We start from the raw sequence: 18,846 nt of genomic DNA on the forward strand, positions 1-18,846 counted from the left end.
AAATTTTCTACAGAGTTTTAGAGAAGAGGCCATAAAGTTGTAGATCTACAAATAATAAGAAATCCGGGGGAAGGGTGGTTGGATATAAATGCATACCACAGTTTTGATATTTTTATTAAGAAAAAAATAACTTGAAAGTCATGAGTGACTTTTATTCCACTTCAGAATTATGTGCTACTTTGCGTCGGTCTGTAACATTCAGTTCCAATAAAACACATCTAAGTTTGTGGTTTCAAAAAGGCCAAATGTTAAAAAGCTTTGGGAACATGGAGATGTTTACAAAACATTCCTGGTGGAAGAAAAAGTTTAAACTGGGTTGTTGCTATTGTGTTGAAAGTTGACTTGTTTTCACTTTCAGTAACCCATAATGAAACAATCTTTTGTACATTAATTATAAATAGGAGTCTTAAAGGGATTTTTAGGTATTTGGAAAACCTCTATCACTTGCTTACCCTCCATGAAAGGATTAGGGGGGAAAAAAAGCATTTCCTCTGCTTTTCTTACAAACACCAACCCACACATGCAGATTTGTTTCGCGTGTTTTATTCGTTCATTTACTGTTTCACACAACAGCAGACATTTTTGAAGTGTTATGGCACGAGTTTGAAGCTTGCAGTACAGTAACTTGACGTGGTTTAGGATCTGACTCAGACATCTACTGCTTGTTGAGTCCTAAAAGATACTCTGAGACAGGCTTAGATTAGACAGTTTGGGTTTGTGAAGTTTGAGGGAATGTCACTCATTTTTTTCTGCTTTTATTCAGAGGAGGATTTATTTTGGGGTGTCAGATGGGGCGGCACTCAGGCATTTTGTGTGGCCTTGTCAAAGAGGACTTTCAGCTGGTCCTTGGAGGTGGCCTCTTTCTGTTGTATCAGGTCCGCGTGTCCCTTGGTGACACCCCAGTTGTCGGGTTTGGACATCGAAGGACAAAATGGCCGCCCGGAGGCGGGCAGTAGTTTCTCCCAGTATTCCCGACGGGCCCTACGCACAGGACCAGATCCCATTAGTTTACACGTTGATCCTTTTACTGTTATTCCCAAAAGGGAAAGGATTTAAAACGTAATACTTTAGAGAATTATCTACCTGGCTCTGACCCAGGGCTTGGTATGCAGCTCCAAGCCGGTGCCCCATTTGCCGTGCTTCTCGGAGCCGGCAGGAAGGAAACCCCGCTCCGCTTCCAGCTCTTCAGAAACAGCACGAATGTGGTAGGGCTCGAACCCGCAGCACCCGCCGATATAACGAATGCCGGCGTTGTATGCTTCCCGGGCGTATTTCTGCATGTCCCATCTGGTCAGGATTCTGGGCTCCAGGGCTGTTGGGGAAAACGTACGTAAATTATTCTGTAGTCGCAGGTTATTGTCAAAAACAAAAACAAAGGTTGACTACCTTAGTCAAATATGCAAAAATCACCTGCAACAAACCTTTAAAATGTTTCAGAAATGCAGATAGGAATTCTAAATATAATGAAAATAAACAAAGAAATATTCTTAATAAATTCTTAATTTTGTAAGAATTTTTTTTTTTCCAACATTGGGACTGATACAGATATTAATACCGGATCCTTATCAAGCATAGTGGCGAAACCTGAAACTGCTGCTGTGCAAGTTACTCAGCAGGTTGCTGCTCGGTAACCACAAGTTATTCTACAAGGTGTTGCTAGGTAACCAATTAGTGAGTGAGTTAGTTGATGCCACCACCTTTGTGAGTTTGGCTAAATCCTTTCCTCTGCCTACATCCCCCAGAATGCTGTGCGGCTCTAGCTCGGAGTTCAGTGACATTGAATATTCTATCAAACGTGTTATCTACTGATATTGATTACGTGTTTATTGCGATATATATCGGTATTGATTTACCGTCCAGCCCTACCGTCAGTGTCTGGGGTGAGAAATAAAGCAAAGTTGAAGGGCTCACCGAATGGGAACTCGGGAAGATCGATGAATCCCTGTCGGTTGCAGTCGGGGGTGTGAAAGCCCAGCGGCTGGGACATGTAGTGGGCCTTCAGCCCGGCCTTTTCCACTCCCTCCTTCATCAGCTTCACGGTCTTCACGCAGGTTTCTGGGTCAAAGTGGCAGTTGATGCCAACAATGTTTGCCCCTGCAAAACAAATGAATAACTTTGTTATACTATTACACTGGCAAAACAGTGTTTTTGTTTGTTTGTTTTTTCCAGCAATGGTTAATGTTGGTGCAGAAGTATTCTGATTCCAAGACGTAAGCATTGTTGTTTTCTGCCGTAATGTGTTGAAATCACCAGCAGAGGGCAGCACAAGCCTACCATGCTGAACGTTAAACTTGAAATGAAACTGTTATTCCTCAAATATGACATTAAGTTAGAAGCTACATTTTTATTTACACCTGTATTAAAACTAAGGTTTCAGGTTTCACTCAGAAACTGAAAAAAGAACAACAAAAAAAACAACAATAGGAAACTGAACATTAACCAGACGCAGTAACACATACCATAGAGTGTTGAATTTCAGTCAACTTTAGTCAGCAATTTACAAAGGAGAATTATGATTTACAAACTTGTGTTGATTTTTAGACAACATGAAAGTTATTTGGAACAGGACTGGATTCAGTCATGCAGGTCTGTGTTTTTTTAAGCAAAAATAGCAAACTAGCAACTTTCTATAAATTTCAAACTTTTAGGGAAGTATTTCAAAATGAGCAGATTTTACACACTGCCCTATGCTTAGTAATTATATAAAATCTCTGACTTGCAATGTACAATCTCTCTTATTTATATTTTTAATTTTGTATAAAAATAAATGCTTCAGTCTACTTGTCACTTTGCTGCCATGATTTCTATTATACTCTACTCAAAGCCCATGTAACGAATTACAGCGCACTCTCATGCACTAGACATTAGTAAGAACATCTAAACATCAGATAAAATGACAGACTGTGTTATTTATTAGCACTGAATTGTGTAACATCCATCTGACAGGTGGATTTAGAAAAAAAATCTGTCATACACACATACTGGGCTCTGCCAAGACTGAAATCATACTGTTCATGTTGAAATTGTCATAGCTGTGAGAAATGATCTGCTTACACCTGTCTGAACAGGTTTCTTAAGGAGCATGCCAAAAAAAACAAACAAAAAAAACAAAAAAACAAAAGAAGACACAAGTCATGTGAAACTCCTCACACATTTGCTTAAACTTCATCTGCTCTCAGGATGTTAAAAGATTTTCTAAGAGTTTGCTAAAGTGTTTGTTATAAGTTTGATATAAATTGCCTGAATGAGTGTGACATAAACTGTTTAGGAGTTTGACATAAATTGTGTAAAATAAAAGGTGAGTCAATGGTCTAGTGGAGGGAAAAAACAGATATCTCTTGTACATCGCTGATTTGTGATTTTTTCTTATCCTTATTTATTTGTTATTTACAAATGATTTATTCCAGGAGTTTGTGACTCTGCACAAACTCCTGTGCCGTTAGCGCACCATATGCTCCTCTGATCTGTGAACTGATTTTTATTGTTATTGTCTTTTCACAATAACCAGTCTTAGACTAGTGTAGCATTAGCACATGTCTGGGTTAGCTAGTCATCTTTGCTGTTCGGCAATACTACACACTACATTCCTGCACAAGTGTAATTGTACGACACTGTAAGCAAAGTGCCACTTATGACTGAAATACAAATCTAAATGCATCTGCAGCGACCACTGGAGAAAAACACTGGCAGCTTTAGATCCTTAACACCCTCATTTGTGGGCCTCATACTGCATTCCATGGTCTCGAATCCAAACTTTGACTTTCCACAGCAGAGCTTTGTGACATGAAGACCAAAAGCAACACTGGTGGCATTTAGCCGCAGTGCTTACATAATCCGGTCAGGTTAGGAATACGTATATTTTGAAGTTGTCCATGTGGGGTTCAAAATCCACAACCAGGACATAGAATGGTTTTTACCCGTCAGGCTATGCGACACGACGGGTTAAGAAAAACCTCATTACCTGCTTTCACCAGCTTGACGGCACATTCCTGAGGGCTGACTCCATTCAGGTCTCCCTCGGGTCCAATGCACAGAGTCGCAGCCACGGGTTTTCCAGAGGTCTTCAGAACCTGGACGGCCCACTCAGCCTCCTCCACGTGCTCAAAGTACTGACCGGGGCAGAATGGACGAGGAATCATCAAAGCACTTGAGTGCGACAACTGCTAGGTATATCTGGTGATGTTTGCACCTTTGGATTTTCAGAATACAACTCACAGGCAATCGGTAACATTTCAAAATTATAGGCACCCCTGGTGCAGCAGCACCCCCAGAAAATGTTCAGAGGGTTGGGAAAAAAATAAAATAAAAAATTAAGTAAAAACTTTAGGGGGGGGGGCCAACTAAACTAAAAAAAAGAAGTAATAATAATAATTATAATAATATATTTATATTGATATATATTTAATTTTAGTTTTGATTTTATGAATTAATTAATTTATTGGGTTCTACAACGGCTACAAGATGACTTTGTAAGACTTGATAGGCCAACATTTTTCAAGAAGAGGCCATGGTCCCCCCTTACCCACCTTTTGGGGTCGCCACTGCCCTGTTGAAAATGTGAACAAAACGGAAATGCCAATCTGCATCATATTTGTATTTAAAATATCCTGGTATGTGAAAAGAGTTCACAATGTTACACACTAACAAGTTCTCCAAGGGCCTTTTGCATAAAACACAGGCCCGCACTATCACACATCTTTTACTATACTTCACAGTATAAGTAGGGGCTTTTCCACATTTTAAGGTTTTGCTTAAGTGTTTGTTGATGAAAAGCTCAATCGTAACCACGTCTGACCAAAGGGCACAATTACAGTTGAGGATCATCTAATTAACAAGAAGTATTAGAAGTAACTAAAATCTTGACACGGGATGTCGTCAAAGACAACACGGAACTGAATAAACACTCAAATTATAGATTGAGATTATTCTACTGCAAAATAACTAACTCATTGTAAGGCTTTCTACCCACATTTACTAGACGTCTCATTAAGTATAGAGGGAACTGCACCTAAACTAAATTTGATTATGAAAATGATTGCTTTTGTTGCCCTCTTGTGGACATAAACAGTCAACCCACCCTCAATCACAGCAAGTGTTTAACCTCCATATGTTGAAGAATTTTTGGTTTGGGAGGTTTTTGTGTGTTGTAGGCAGGGAACAATGTCAACAGGAAGAATTAAAAGAGAATTAAGGGACCAACATTAAGGCATAAAAGCAGAAAACTGTATATTGAAGGTTACCTGAATGTTTGTTTCTATTTAGTTTTTTGCTAAGGAAGGAAAATCCACACAGATATTCTCATTGGGATTTTAAAGTGAGACCTCCTTTCGGTGAGGTGCATTAACACGTATAAACGGTAGCAGTTTTTAATATGGAGTATCTGGGCAGTTGCCCAAGGCGACATTAGAAACATGGTTGGCTGGGGTGCCCAATAGCTACAAAATAAAATATATCTTTTCTGTTTTTTGTGCCCTGAAAAGGTTTACTGCTACTTGTATGCATGTGTACCAGAGTAAATTTACCCTTCCTTGTGATCTGGGCAGTTGCCCAGGGAGGCATTAGAAAGGGGAGGGCCACCCAAGAACTACAAAATATATTTTTTCTGTCTGTGCTACCCTGAAAAGGTTTGCTATGTATAGTGGAATAAGTTTTACTTGCTTGCCACATATTAGGAAACTAGATAACCTGCTTTCTGCTGAGGAAAAAGAAAAAAAAAAAAAGAAAAAAAGTTTGCATTTTAATTGGTTGGGGGGCGGCACCAGCTACATCTTGTGTTCGTCACATACCTCTGCGATCAGGAAGTCAACGTTTTTCCTGACAAAGACGTCGATCTGCTTCTTGAAGATGGCCTTGACGTCTTCCTCGCTCTTACAGCTGAGGTATGAGGGCGTCTGTGAGACTCCACCCGCCACCAGAGCATCGCCCTCGTCGGCCACCCCCCTGGCCAGGTCACAAGCCGCCTCGTTGATTTGCTCCCCCTGAAAGTTCACAAGGAGAAAAAGAAATGCCTCACTTTTACATTTAGCGTGAGAGCAACCCTCATGGTTCAAAGAGGAGCGTCGAAGCCCAATGAACTTTTTTGCACTTTATTATGTTACATTTATAGCTATAAATGTATTTTATTGTGATTTCATGTGATATATACAGAAGAGGGTCACTGACAAAAAGAATTTAGACTTTAATCGTTTGAAAACGAAAGTCAGAATTCTGAGACTAAAGTTGTATTTCTGAGAAAAATAGGTAAAAAAATTATGACATTTTTTTTCTCAGAATTCTGGCTTTAATATTCTGATTCTTGAAGTCAGAATTCTGAGATTAAAATCTGATTTGTTTTATTAATCAGTAACCCTAAACCTTTTTCCATAGATATACAAACAAAAAGTGGAAAACACATTGTGCGGCCACCAATAACGTAACAACGTAATTTAACAAATTCTCAAATAACATTGCATTTTTGAGCCCATGTTTCTGACAACATAAGTTACAATGTTATTCACAAATCATTGGAAAAAATTGAAAACATAACTGCAGCCAATAATGTAGTAATAAACAAATGGACAGTATAAAAAGCTACGCGGGCCAGATTTGGTCTTGAATTTGACACATGTCAAAGAATAGTCATATTTGAATGGCCTAGTCAAAGTCCAGATCTAAAGCCAGCTTAAGATCTGTGACAAAAGTAAACATAATTTGTAATTAATATTATTTAATTAAGCTAGTTTGCAGGCGGGGGAAGAAAAAAGATCAGTAAATATGGAAGTTCAGGAAGTGTAGCTTACAGTGAAGCGCTGAGTGTTCCCTCTGTTCTCCAGTTTATCGTCGCTCGCATAGAAGGTGAAGGTCTGCATGACGTTAGAGCCAGCTCTCAGGAACTCCCTGTGCAGCTGCCGCACTGGAACAACACGCCGCTCTTAGCGAATCGCCTCCACCGGGAGTCAGGAGAGCAGAAGACAAGGACAGAAAAAAAAATAAAATAAAAATACGGAGCCATGCGGTTTACCTGCTTCGGGGTATTCGGCCGCGGCCTCAGGAGTCCACGGCCCCGCTTTCACGTAGCCTCTCTTCTCCAGGGCGATGACGAACCCTCCATCTCCGATGACCACCTCTCCTGCATCCAGGCGCTCCAGAATGCCCTGCGCGCGCAGGAAAAATGTAAAACCCAACGCTGTTTGAGGTCATTAAAAAATAAAATAAAATAAAATAAATAAATGCAAGAGAAAGAGTGACAACATTTTAAACTGAATTGTGCACATTACTCTTCGGATCTTCGCCGTGCGCCCTTACTTTCTTTGGTGCCATGGTCTCTGCGGACGCCTCTTCTCAGCTGCACCGTTCCTCCGAGTCTGGGAAAAGGGATCCGTGAAGGCATCCATGCTGCATTTATAGTTCAAGACGGGAGCTCAACCCCTGATGTCACAGCAAGAACCGCCTGCAACCCCTCTCCACACGCGGATCGTCTTTCCAACTCCCTCCCTTGCTATTAGCTGCAAGTTTGCACAAGGCATTTATTTTGGATGCTGTTGGACGGCAGACAAAACGTGTGATGTTGGCAAATAAAAAAATAAAAAAGGGGCTGAGAAGAGGAGTGGTTTCAATGTTTTTCTTTTCTGCGCTAACTGCTCTGACATGCCAGGAAAGCGCCGTGAAGAAGATAGAAGCCCAGTCTTGTACGCAACATGCTCTCACTTTACCTCACGCTTCCACTGCATGGCTTTTGTCTTGTATTCACTGACATATATGTGGTTCCGTTCGAAAAGTTACACAATAAACAGCAATATTTTTGGTTTATTTAGCCTGTCAAAATATAAATAAAAAAGAAAAAAGTATTCATTTTCAGTCTTTTTTGCCATGTTAATTAATTCCAAATTAATTTATAAGCAAACTAAACAGTTAGCTTTCAAATTAAATATTAAGTTAGGAAGCTAAATATTTGGTTCCCAACTAAATATTTAACGTTGACCTAAACAACTGTCAAAAAACTAAATTCAAAAGCCAAAAACGTAGCTTTAATTTAAATTAGATAGATTGCTAATTAAATATTTAGTTCCAAAGTAATTTTATTTTCCTTACTAGACATTTAAACTAAATTTAAACTAAACATTAAATTTTCATATTAATCACTTAGTTTCCAAGCTAAATATTTAGCTGGCTAACTAAATACCAAGCAAGCTAAACATTTAGCTAAATACTTAGCTTCCCCGGCTAAATATTGGGGTTGCTAGCTAAATAGCAACCTAAATACTCAGCACACGTGCTAAATATTTATCTCGTAGCTAAATTTAGGTTCAAGCTACATGTCTACCTTATATGCTAATTAGCTTGGCGGCAATGGCTTCTGTGGTCGGTTAAGTAACGTGTTTTTAAAATTATTATTATTATTATTATTATTATTATTATTATTATTATTATATCACCAACTGTTTTACAACAACGTGTTAGCTGAAAATAGGACGTGGCGTTTTAATGGCTCTACCTGTAGACGCCGACTCGTGGATGTACAGCAATAGCTTCTGCATCAACATCCGCCAGTGCAGTCAAGACAGGACACTTCCTGTTCATGTTTGATTCACTCTGTAGTGGCTTTACAGAGAGAATACAGTCATGAGGAAATGTGTGGAAAATCTGGTGTATTGATTGAGTTTTAATTATATATTGCTGGGAGAGTGGATGTGACTTGATTAAATAATTTATGAAGATGTAGCAAAGAAGGCTAACCATGTTCTGTAGGTGAAAAACTATATCGAGAATTAGTTTGATTTTACAGAGAAGTATATCTTATCTAATCTTCAAGACTTTTTAGTGATTTACTAATTCATAATTCAGACTACCTTTCAGGACAATGTTGGAAGAAAACCTATTTAAAGATGCAAATGACTCAAAACTGGGGGAGAAAGACAACGACCCTGAACATACAGGCAGAAATTCAATGGGTTGGCTTCAGTCAAAGCATTTCCATGTCTTAGAATGACCTAGTCAAAGTTTGGAATTGAAATGTGAGGGTCACAGAAATGTTCTGTCTGACTGAACTTGAGCTATTCTTCAAAGATGAGCAAAAGCAATGATAGTGTCTAGACGCGCAAAGCTAGTAGAAACAAAATCCGAAAGACGTTTGTAGGTACAACTCTACTGAAAGACGATGCTATAAATACTGGCTTAAAGACGGCGGATACAAATGCATGCCACACTTTTCGGATTTTAATTTGTAAACACACTTTTAAAGCTTCACTTTCTCCATCCCATAAAATCAGTGTGAATCAGTAGTTACCATATGAAGGTATATTACCAGGCAAAATGTGTTGTTTCACTGACATACTGAGTGCGCTTAATACAAAATGTCTTAATTCCTGGCATTGTGTTGTGGTTTTGCACAGCAACAACAACAAAAACAGTAGAGGCCATGGTTTGCAAGAAACAAGCTTTTCAGTCCAGATTACCATGGTGACGACCTGCTGTGATGAGGCAGCCTGGACCAGGTCCTGCTAACAAGAAACTGAGGAGAAACCAAAACACAAAGTTTGTCCTGTGGCGCAGTCACCTAGAAGGGAATAAGTTTTATTTTAACCATAACCTGTCTGACTAGGCAGTCTTTAATTTTTTAGAATTTTACCAAAATACCTAAAATTGGTAAATATTGTCTTTGTGCTATGAATTTTGAAAATTTGCTTTTTCTAAATAAACTAAGACTAATGCCAAACAGACAAAACTAAAAATATAAGTTTCTGCTTTAAACCACTAAAGCGTTTTTTTTTCCTTACATTTTGTAAAGCTAACATTTTTTTATTGCCAAAAATCCATTGATCCTTAGCTGCAGGTTAAAAAAAAAGACAGGATGGAGGTAACATTCTGTTTTACAGGGATGGCCCAAAGTTATCTGAGGCCTTGAGCTTAATTTTGTTTGGGGACCCTTTTCCTGTTAAGACCATAATCACCACCAATAGAGTTTTAATTTAGAATCTTATTCTATGGGCAATCTTTATCTGACCAAAAAAAAAGTTATTCTTGGCACTTTTACAAAGCAAACTTCCCAGTTTATTTAAATCTTACATTTTAAGCAATTTAAAACATTTTAATTAATATAATCTAAAACAGTCAAATAATCTTTAATACTACACTTATTCCAATTTTTAAAAAAGAGAAAAATACAATGTATTTGGTCTGTGTTGCAATGCAAGCACTTACGTATGACAACATATTAGAGCCAATATAGATAACAATAAAGCAAGAGTAAATTTCCACCAAAATCTCAAATGTTGAAATTAATCTCAGAAATTTTCTAGAAACAAAAAAACCCAAAGGCATTTCTGAGTTTGAAAAAATTTAAATTCGCTAGAAAAAAAAAAACATGTAAATTTCTGAGTTGCAAGTTGAGTTGCAAGTCAAAAATATTCAAAATTTGAAACTCAGAAATCTTTCAAAAGTTGAACATTTTAAGGACTCGTCAACCAGAGACGGCCCAGTTTTAATTTAAATCATGTCAGATTTCATCCTCATCTCAGCTGGAAAAGTAACTTTTTCATGCAAACTTTTTTTTGTTAAACTAATAATCTGTAAATGTTTGCACCTTTCTCCCACAAAGTCTTCCTCATCTCTGAGTGTTATCACTGAATACACACTGCCAAGCAGCTAGGAGATGGATTTCCATCAAGCCTTTCAGCTCCAGTTATCAGGAAACATCATCCAGCTGAAACCTGCTGCAGCCGTTCCAGCGGGTTAAAGGCTGAGCTGCTCACAGAGGCTCAAGAACCCGTCAGGGATCAATGTTTCTGGACGGAAAGTTCAGGCTGAAGTTGACAGATAATTTCAGGTCAGCTTATTGATTCCAGTCAGATACTACATGCCACTGTTCAGACTTTTGACCTGTTCTGATATTACTTTGCTTCTTTTGGGCTATCACTGATGTTCCTAAATGGATGGTAGCACAGGATTTCCTACTGAATGACAGTGAATTCTAAGTTACTAATAAATTACGTTTTTGCTTCATTAAATGAATGTCACCTATACCACTGTGCAACATGTATTAGTGTTTGAGGGCATATAATGCTGAGAATTTAATAGTTAGCAACTTATACTGGTAACAGCAGTTAGCCTTATCGCTTACCCATACAATTAGTAATGAATGTTTTTATGACTTAGTGCATTTTGGTCGTAGTTGAAGGTTTAGTTTCAGGTTCTGGAAGACATTATAAGTATCCAAAATAAATAAACAAAATAGAAACAAATAAAATGTATTATGAAGTCTCTGTACACAAAAGTCTCCTTCAAAAAAGACTTTTGTCATAAAAAAATGCTAAAACAAATCATATCACAACAGGTTTTTCTATTCAGAATGTAAAAAGTTGCAACTCCTTCAGACACTTATTCTTTTTCACTTTTAAAATAAAATTTAATAAAAATTCAATGGTCTGATTTTTTAAAACATTTCTTAATACATTTACTTTCTTTTTCTTTTTTTGCCAAAAACAACACCATATTTTTATTACCAGAAGATGATTTGGAGAGAGAAAGAGAGAGGGAGAGAGAGACAGACAGAGAGAGAGAGAGAGAGAGATCACTTTAGGCTAAAAAAAAAAAAATTTATCCAGGGGGAGGATACTTTTGTGACCGATATCCGGATCTTCGGCGTACAAACAGTTAACTCCGTGTAAACTTCGCCGCTATCTTGCCTTCGGACCTGTGGGCGGATCCAAAAGGCGTCCTGTCAGTGTAAAAGTGGGATATTTGTAACTTACTCGGGGCAGCACCAGGGTCCAAACAGAGGGGGTGTTGACCGTGCTGTCTGCTCGGTTAGTTTTCTGTCAGTCTGTTAGCGCAGAAATGTCTCGGATATTAAACCTCATTAGCATTCAGCTGCGCAAAGACTTCAGTGCGCGTGGAGGGATTCCACGGCTCCCCGCGAGGACCATCTGCTGCACCGCAAACAAACATGCAGAAGAAGGGTGAGACGAATCCGCCTCTCTGGACTACGTGGACCAAACACTTTAAGTCAAACCGGAATTACTTTGCTTATGTCATAATAAACGTGTAGCTTGCACGTAAACACGCAAAGCTAAATCTCATGCAACAAATGTCTATCAAACAGTTAAAACTAAACTTCTCCAGCTGAAGCAAGCAGCACCTGCTTCTGCTGCTGCTGCATCTGTTCACCCACAATCTATTCCCTGCAACTTTCACAGTGATGCCGCTTCAGCTTTGGGGAAGCGCTGGAAGGACACCGCAGACACTGTCATCATTGGCGGAGGATGTGTGGGGGCCAGTCTGGCCTATCACCTGGCCAAAGGCGGCGTGAAGGATGTGGTGCTGCTGGAGAAGTCTGAGCTGACGGCGGGCTCCACCTGGCACGCTGTACGTCCACTCTTAGTACCAAATGATTTATTCTTAGAGCAAGCAGGCTGCTGGCATATTCAGGAAGATTTCAGATGGGATGGTTTGTGGTGAGAAGCATTATCATGGGAGCTGTATGCTGTCACAGCAGGGCCGGTCCGAGGTTTAATGGGGCCCTGAACAGGATTTGATTCCGGACCCTTCTGAACTATCACCAACCACAAAAATGTTTATGTATATATATATATATATATATATATATATTTTATAAAGTTTTTGAGCCACGACATTGCCAACAAAGATGGCTGTTCTGCTGTATTCAAGCATTTTAGGGGAAAGTTAAGTGGAAGGATTCTGAAGCAAAGCCACTTTAAGAGACTGCGTGAGTCCTAGAAGAGCGACTTTAACTTAGACTATATTTGCAACATCTTGGATAAATAGAGATTTTTCCTGATAAATGGATGTTTTGTGGCTTTTGCATTAATACAGTTGACTTCCGAGGTATGCGATATTCCTAGTTTAAAACGGATAGGAATTATCAGCCTTTGTGTCTGCATTTCAGGCGGGTCTGACGACTTATTACCATCCAGGCATCAACCTGAAGAAAGTCCACTTTGACAGCATCAAACTCTATGAGACCCTGGAGGCGGAAACGGGACAGGTGACGCGCCCCTCCATCGTTCTGATCGTTCATGTTTTGAAACGTTGCGCTTACGTCTCGTATTTTCTGCCATCTCTCCCTGCAGGCCGTGGGCTTCCACCAGCCCGGCAGCGTCCGCATCGCCTCCACGGCGGCCCGCGTGGACGAGATGAAGTACCAGATGACTCGGACGCACTGGCACGTGACGCCGCAGTACTTCATCGGACCAGAAAAAGTCCACGAACTTTTCCCCCTGCTCAACATCGACAAGGTTTGTATGAGTTGGCGCCAGATCACAATGTGATGAAGTCAACTTTGGAGATTTTCTTTCAGTCTGTGTCCGTTCTTTTCTACGGATCGCCATATTGACCATCATCTTTACACTCGCTTTCCATGTTACCCATAGGATCATGCAGATGCAATGCAAGAACTCAACTCCTGTAACACAAATTGATTGAATTTGAATGTTGTATTTTTCATAAAGTTTACAAAGTCACCAGGAAGTATTCACACCCCTCTTTTTCTACATCTAATTTTAACTTACAGACTTCTTTTTCTAATTTAAGTATAGCTTACTATTAAACATCTACACAAAATGGTCAGTAATGACAAAATATGAATGATTTTGAGATGTTTTAGTACATTTTTGAAGAAGAATTGCCAACATTCAAACTGGAGTTGGTGCAAAAGTATTCACACCTGCATCTTTGTAGTTTTTTGAAGCATCTTGGTGCATTTTTGTTGTTTAAAATCTATGCTTTAATTGGAACAAACACCAACTTATAGACTTCTTTGAAAAAGTAAAAAGGCTAAATCAAAGGTGCTAACCGTACAGCTGCAGTTATCGGCCGACCCTGGTAGATTTGTGTCAAACGCCTTAAGATAAAGTAATCTTTTATTCAAGGATCATTATCTTAAAATAAAAATGTTGGGGAAAACCTTCTTTTAATTTGAATAGAAAATATTTGTTTTTAATACAATTCCTGATGGCTGACTTATCGGAAGGTTTTTAAGACAAATGTAACTGCGGCATATTTTGAGTTACTTCTTTCTTAGTTGTTCTGAATGTCCAGGAACCGGTATTTAATATTTCACGATTCCTTGTTTCCTTGGGATTTAAATAATTTTCTAGTAAAGTTTTACATTTAAGGTGGCTTTATCCTCGTAGGTGCTGGCGGGTCTTTATACGCCCGGAGACGGCCACATCGACCCGTACTCTCTGACCATGGCTCTGGCTGCGGGAGCTCGCATGTACGGGGCCCAGATCTACAACCCGGCTCCGGTCACCAGGCTCGACCCGACAGCAGATGGAAAGTGGGACGTCCAGACTCCTCACGGGACCATTCGTGCAAATCGCATCGTGAACACAGCAGGTTTGTGCATGCCGATGTCGATAATGAGGATTTTGGAAATAACTGGTATTCTTTATGGATCAGCTAACACCGGAAGGCGCGCTAGACTTTTATGTTTCTGTCATTTTGACTGGAGGTGTCCAAAAAAAATAAATAAATAAAAATCTGTCACGTTCTGTTTTTACCAGTCAGTTTTTAAATATTGATGTTCGGTTTCATTTTAATCGATATTCGACAAGTTGAACAGAGAATCCAGATGTCATCGCAGAGCAAGCAGATGAACATGTGTAACTTTTTCTTTGCTGTGTCAAAAACCAACAATAAGTTGAAAATGTCTGAGCATCTGCACCAACATAGCCAGGGGCGTGAACTGCAATCTGTCAAAATGACGGGCGGCTTTCACGTTTTTCAGGTTTTTTTCTTTCCTTTCTTTTTTTTTTGTCTTAAAAAACCCCTCCAAAAAAAAAACAAAAACGGTCAAATATGGAAAATTGCCGTTAACGCGAGCCCTGGTTGACTGGGACATAGAGTCGTGATGTTTATGCAGGTGTGGTCCATATGGGATCGTGTGAAGACATAAAAGTGGCACTTTCAATTAGCTCAAATATTGTGACCCAACCAATCAGAACCTTGCAAGGACATGACATCGTTATCTGGGCATTCCCACGCTTAAAAAAGTTGTTAAAAACATCATTTCTTAGATTGGTCAGGTATTCTGGTATCTAGCAACTGGCCTAAAACCAAGGGGGAAAAAAATCGCTCCTGTGTTATTCTTTCAAACAAAACAGCGCTAAAACTCATTTGAAAAGCAGATGGAGCGTTCCTGCAGCAGCGCTAACACAGCAGAGCATCTTATCTGAAAACTCTCCACAGCAGGAGAACTTTGCCCACTCAGACCACAGCTTGCAGAGTTTATACAAGACAACTTTGAGTTTAAACTGGGCCAGACCAGTTCTGGGGAGATCTTGTTTACAGTGTTTCATTTCGTCCCTCCTACCGCTGCGTGTTTTTTCAGCTCTGATTCAGGAATTTAGCTTCAGTTGGTTAACCCCCCTTCGGTGCTTTTCTTCCCAGAGGAAGGTGTTGTGTAACTGAGCTGTATTTAGGCCGTGCAACTTTTTGATTAGTCATCTATTTTTTTTTCTAAAGGCAGTGTGGTGAGATATGGCAAATCAGCAGCACATGGCAAATTATAACGCAGCAACAATAGAACGCATATTGTGAGGATCTGTTGAAGTTTAGCAGCCAATACAGAAAAGCCAGCAGATCCAATTATAGCCAATCATGAAGGAGCAGAACATGCACACCTCCTCACATTTTTTTTTTCATTTTTTGCAGTTGGATTTTTACATACATGACATTTTTTTCTTTTTTAATTAAGCTCAAACTGCTTTAATTCATATTTTTGGTCTAACATTGTTTGCATGCTGTTTTTTTTGTGTGTGTGGTGCAGGGCTGGTTTTACGAAATACGTCGAACTCGCTCTGACTTTGATCCTCATTGTTCTTCCACTCAGCGTGGATTTCCATAGATTGAAAACAGATACAGCTGCTTCCTGGGCAGCAGAAAACCTTGTGAAAAATCTGCCAGCTTAGTCTTTTTAGTTTTAATTAGATTTTTTTCAAACATCTATGAAGGCTGAGAACATCTCCAGAAACATAATAGGCTTTAGCTCTTTTTAAAATGCATTGTGGGTAGAGTTGAGATGAAAAGCACAGGAAGCTTTTTTTTATTTTTTTTAATCTTGCATAACGTGTAATAAATTTCATGTCCCTCACCTCTATGTCTAGATTCCCTTCATAGGCCCCTGAGATATGCACACCAGGGCTTCTTCCTTGGTTTAGACCCATAAATAGAAAACTACAAGCACGCTAGCAGAGATGGGTTTACAGCAGTCGTCATGGTGATATTATGCATAATTTTTGATCATTGTATCAGTTTTGTCAGAATTAAAACTGTCTTCTTTCTAAGAAGGGAGCCGTCAACATGGAAAGCTCTGTACTGTTTCCTGCCAGTTTCCCTTGCGAGCAAAATAAAAATAATAATAATAATTTGCCTTAATCTACTCAGCTGGTACTGTAAGAATACTGTAGTTACTGACTTCAAGAAATACGGTGCGTTTTGTTTCCCTCCAAAGTCGGAACTCGAAGCTCGGTTCGGCGTCACATCCGAGGGGACAGCATTCCAGGTGACGGGATCAGAGAATTCGGAATTCCAACATGGCGACCAGAGGTCACGCTAGACTTTTTTGTTGTCCATCATTTTGACGGACAGCATAAAAAAAATCCATCATGTACTGTTTTTACATGTCAAATTATAATCATATTAACATATTAAATTTTTCAGTCATTGGAAAAACAAAAAAACTATCTAATACAGAACATATTTTGTTAACGCGACACCTGACGGCAACAGGAATTACAAACATTGTTTGGAGCGGTACTTCCCATATTCAAACACAACTTTTAAATCCCAGCTGGTGCTTTGGTATGGCCATGGCTGCATTATGAATACATCTTATGTAACTGTTTACATCCGCCGCTGCCATCATTTTTAATGTCTTATCACGTGAATGCGCTTATTCTTATTTAATGGATACATCGCAATTGCGAAATGGTGTTTCTTCGACATCAGCAGAGTATCGACAAAGATTTGCGCTCATTTGTAATGGAAACGCTGCTCCTGTTTGGAGTTTTCCAGCAGGTCCTGGTACCCACAAAGGTCCAAAACCATCCAGGCTGTGTTAGACAAGCCAACCATGAAACTCACTGCAAATTATGTTAAGGAGTTTCAGCTGATGGAATGAGGGCCTGCGGAAAACTTGTTCAACTGAGCATCTTGTGTCCTTTCAGCAATGCCTAATTTCCTGTGACATTTTAAGCACACTGATTTGATTACTAAAAGTCTAAAATCATACATAGAGAGACAGATTAACACTGAGAAAGCCAGGCTTGTTTTGAGTGTTATTTTAGGTGAATGTGTTGATGCTCATTATGCAATGAATTAGCCCCGTGTGCAGGTTTTTGGTAAACAGCCTTCAGTCCAGTTGAGCTGGTCGGAAATAAAAGCACACATGGAGGGCGTCTTAAAAAGCATTTGTTTAAAAAAAAAATGCAGATATGATTATTTTTTTTTGTGATTGAACATATGTTAGCGGTGCTTCAACAGGCTTCAGCTGCACTCTTCTGGTCTGGCAATTTGACCTGGACTTCATTCACGGCACTAACAAACTCCAGAAACCCAGTTTATTTGTTTTGTAGCAGTTCATTTTTAAGCTGAGTCATACTGTACTTCACGTGTAATCACTGACAGCTCCTGCTTGCTTTATTTTTTCCTTCTTGTAAGTGGTCGGTGCAGCTTCCATCAATAAATGCATTTATTAAATGTCCAGATTTTTCCATCTCTGTGTCATCTGCCGTCTAACTACATTGTCAGATTTTTTTTAGACACATACAAAGCTTTATTTCAGGTTTTAATTGTATTTTATGAACTAAATTGATGTTAACCATATCTTCAGAAGTTGTATTTCTTGCTGAGAGTTGGCTGGAAACATTGCCGATGAGAGAAGAGGAGAGCGTAGCGAAAACACTGACAACGCAGATAAGAGAATAAATCCGAATGTCATTAAAAAGTTAATTCATTTCAATAATTTAACTAAACTCATTTTACAGAAACCATTTCACACAAAGCTCATTTAATGATTATGGCTTGCAGATTTGGAACATTTTAACAGCTTCAAATACATAAAAGTGTACTTCCTGTCACGCTGTTTACGTCTTAAAAGGATTCTGGGCGCGTGAAGTGGGCCAGATGATTGGTTTCCAACACCCCACCATCCCTGTGCATCACCAGTACGTGGTGACGGCAACGGTACCAGAGGTGAAGGCTCTGAAGAAGGAGCTGGCCGTCATCAGGGACCTGGAGGGCTCCTACTATCTGCGCCAGGAGAGAGACGGGCTGCTGTTTGGTCCGTATGAGAAGATGGAGAAGATGGTTCTTCAGGACTCCTGGGTTAGAGATGGAGTCCCGCCAGGTCCGCATCCCACCCATCACCCATATCTTAATTCAATAATGACTTATTTTTGTCGGCGGGTTTGATTTTAACTTAATGTTCTTATTGCTGCAGGTTTTGGGAAGGAGCTGTTTGAATCGGACCTCGACAGAATAATGGAGCACGTAGAGATGGCCATGGACATGGTTCCTGTGCTGAAGAAGGCCGACATCATAAATGTTGTGTCTGGACCGATCACATACACCCCAGACCTGCTGCCCATGGTTGGACCACATCAGGGCGTCCGCAACTACTGGACCGCCATTGGTTTTGGGTGCGTGTTGAAGATTAGGGGCTTATTTAACTGAGAGGTGCAAAAAATAAAAAATTCAGCAGGAGATAAAGGAAATTGGAGGCAACTGTATGAAAACAACACGAGTCACGATTATATTAAATTTGCTTTATATACCGGCTTGAATATAAAAAATAAAAAAAATTCCCCTCTCACCCTCCGTGGGTGGTCTCTTTCATCCTCTGAGCTC

General features: G+C 39.5%; 2 protein-coding genes across 2 annotated transcripts in view; one reads left to right on the forward strand and one right to left on the reverse strand.

Annotated features, from left to right (window-relative positions):
• Window positions 1–527: 527 nt before the first annotated feature.
• LOC106937104 (betaine--homocysteine S-methyltransferase 1-like) lies at window positions 528–7,399 on the reverse strand. Its single transcript, XM_015018451.1, has 8 exons — window positions 7,285–7,399; window positions 7,001–7,133; window positions 6,780–6,892; window positions 5,787–5,978; window positions 3,962–4,109; window positions 1,912–2,094; window positions 1,084–1,312; window positions 528–981 (listed from the first exon to the last, which is right to left on the reverse strand). The coding sequence occupies exons 1-8, from the start codon at window positions 7,297–7,299 to the stop codon at window positions 801–803; spliced, it is 1,194 nt and encodes a 397-aa protein (XP_014873937.1). The 5' UTR covers window positions 7,300–7,399; the 3' UTR covers window positions 528–800.
• A 4,188-nt stretch (window positions 7,400–11,587) lies between these two features.
• Window positions 11,588–18,846, forward strand: part of dmgdh (dimethylglycine dehydrogenase) — a 17,108-nt gene continuing 9,849 nt past the window's right edge. Inside the window, exons 1-7 of the mRNA XM_015018450.1 lie at window positions 11,588–11,936; window positions 12,174–12,342; window positions 12,884–12,982; window positions 13,068–13,232; window positions 14,130–14,334; window positions 18,098–18,346; window positions 18,440–18,638. Coding sequence (XP_014873936.1) covers window positions 11,815–11,936; window positions 12,174–12,342; window positions 12,884–12,982; window positions 13,068–13,232; window positions 14,130–14,334; window positions 18,098–18,346; window positions 18,440–18,638 — 1,208 coding nt within the window. The 5' untranslated portion in view covers window positions 11,588–11,814. The remainder of the gene's footprint in view (window positions 11,937–12,173; window positions 12,343–12,883; window positions 12,983–13,067; window positions 13,233–14,129; window positions 14,335–18,097; window positions 18,347–18,439; window positions 18,639–18,846) is intronic.

Source organism: Poecilia latipinna, unplaced genomic scaffold (assembly GCF_001443285.1).
Source record: "Poecilia latipinna isolate Pla-1442-1.1 unplaced genomic scaffold, P_latipinna-1.0 Scaffold2274, whole genome shotgun sequence".
NCBI classification, from domain to species: Eukaryota; Metazoa; Chordata; class Actinopteri; order Cyprinodontiformes; family Poeciliidae; genus Poecilia; species Poecilia latipinna.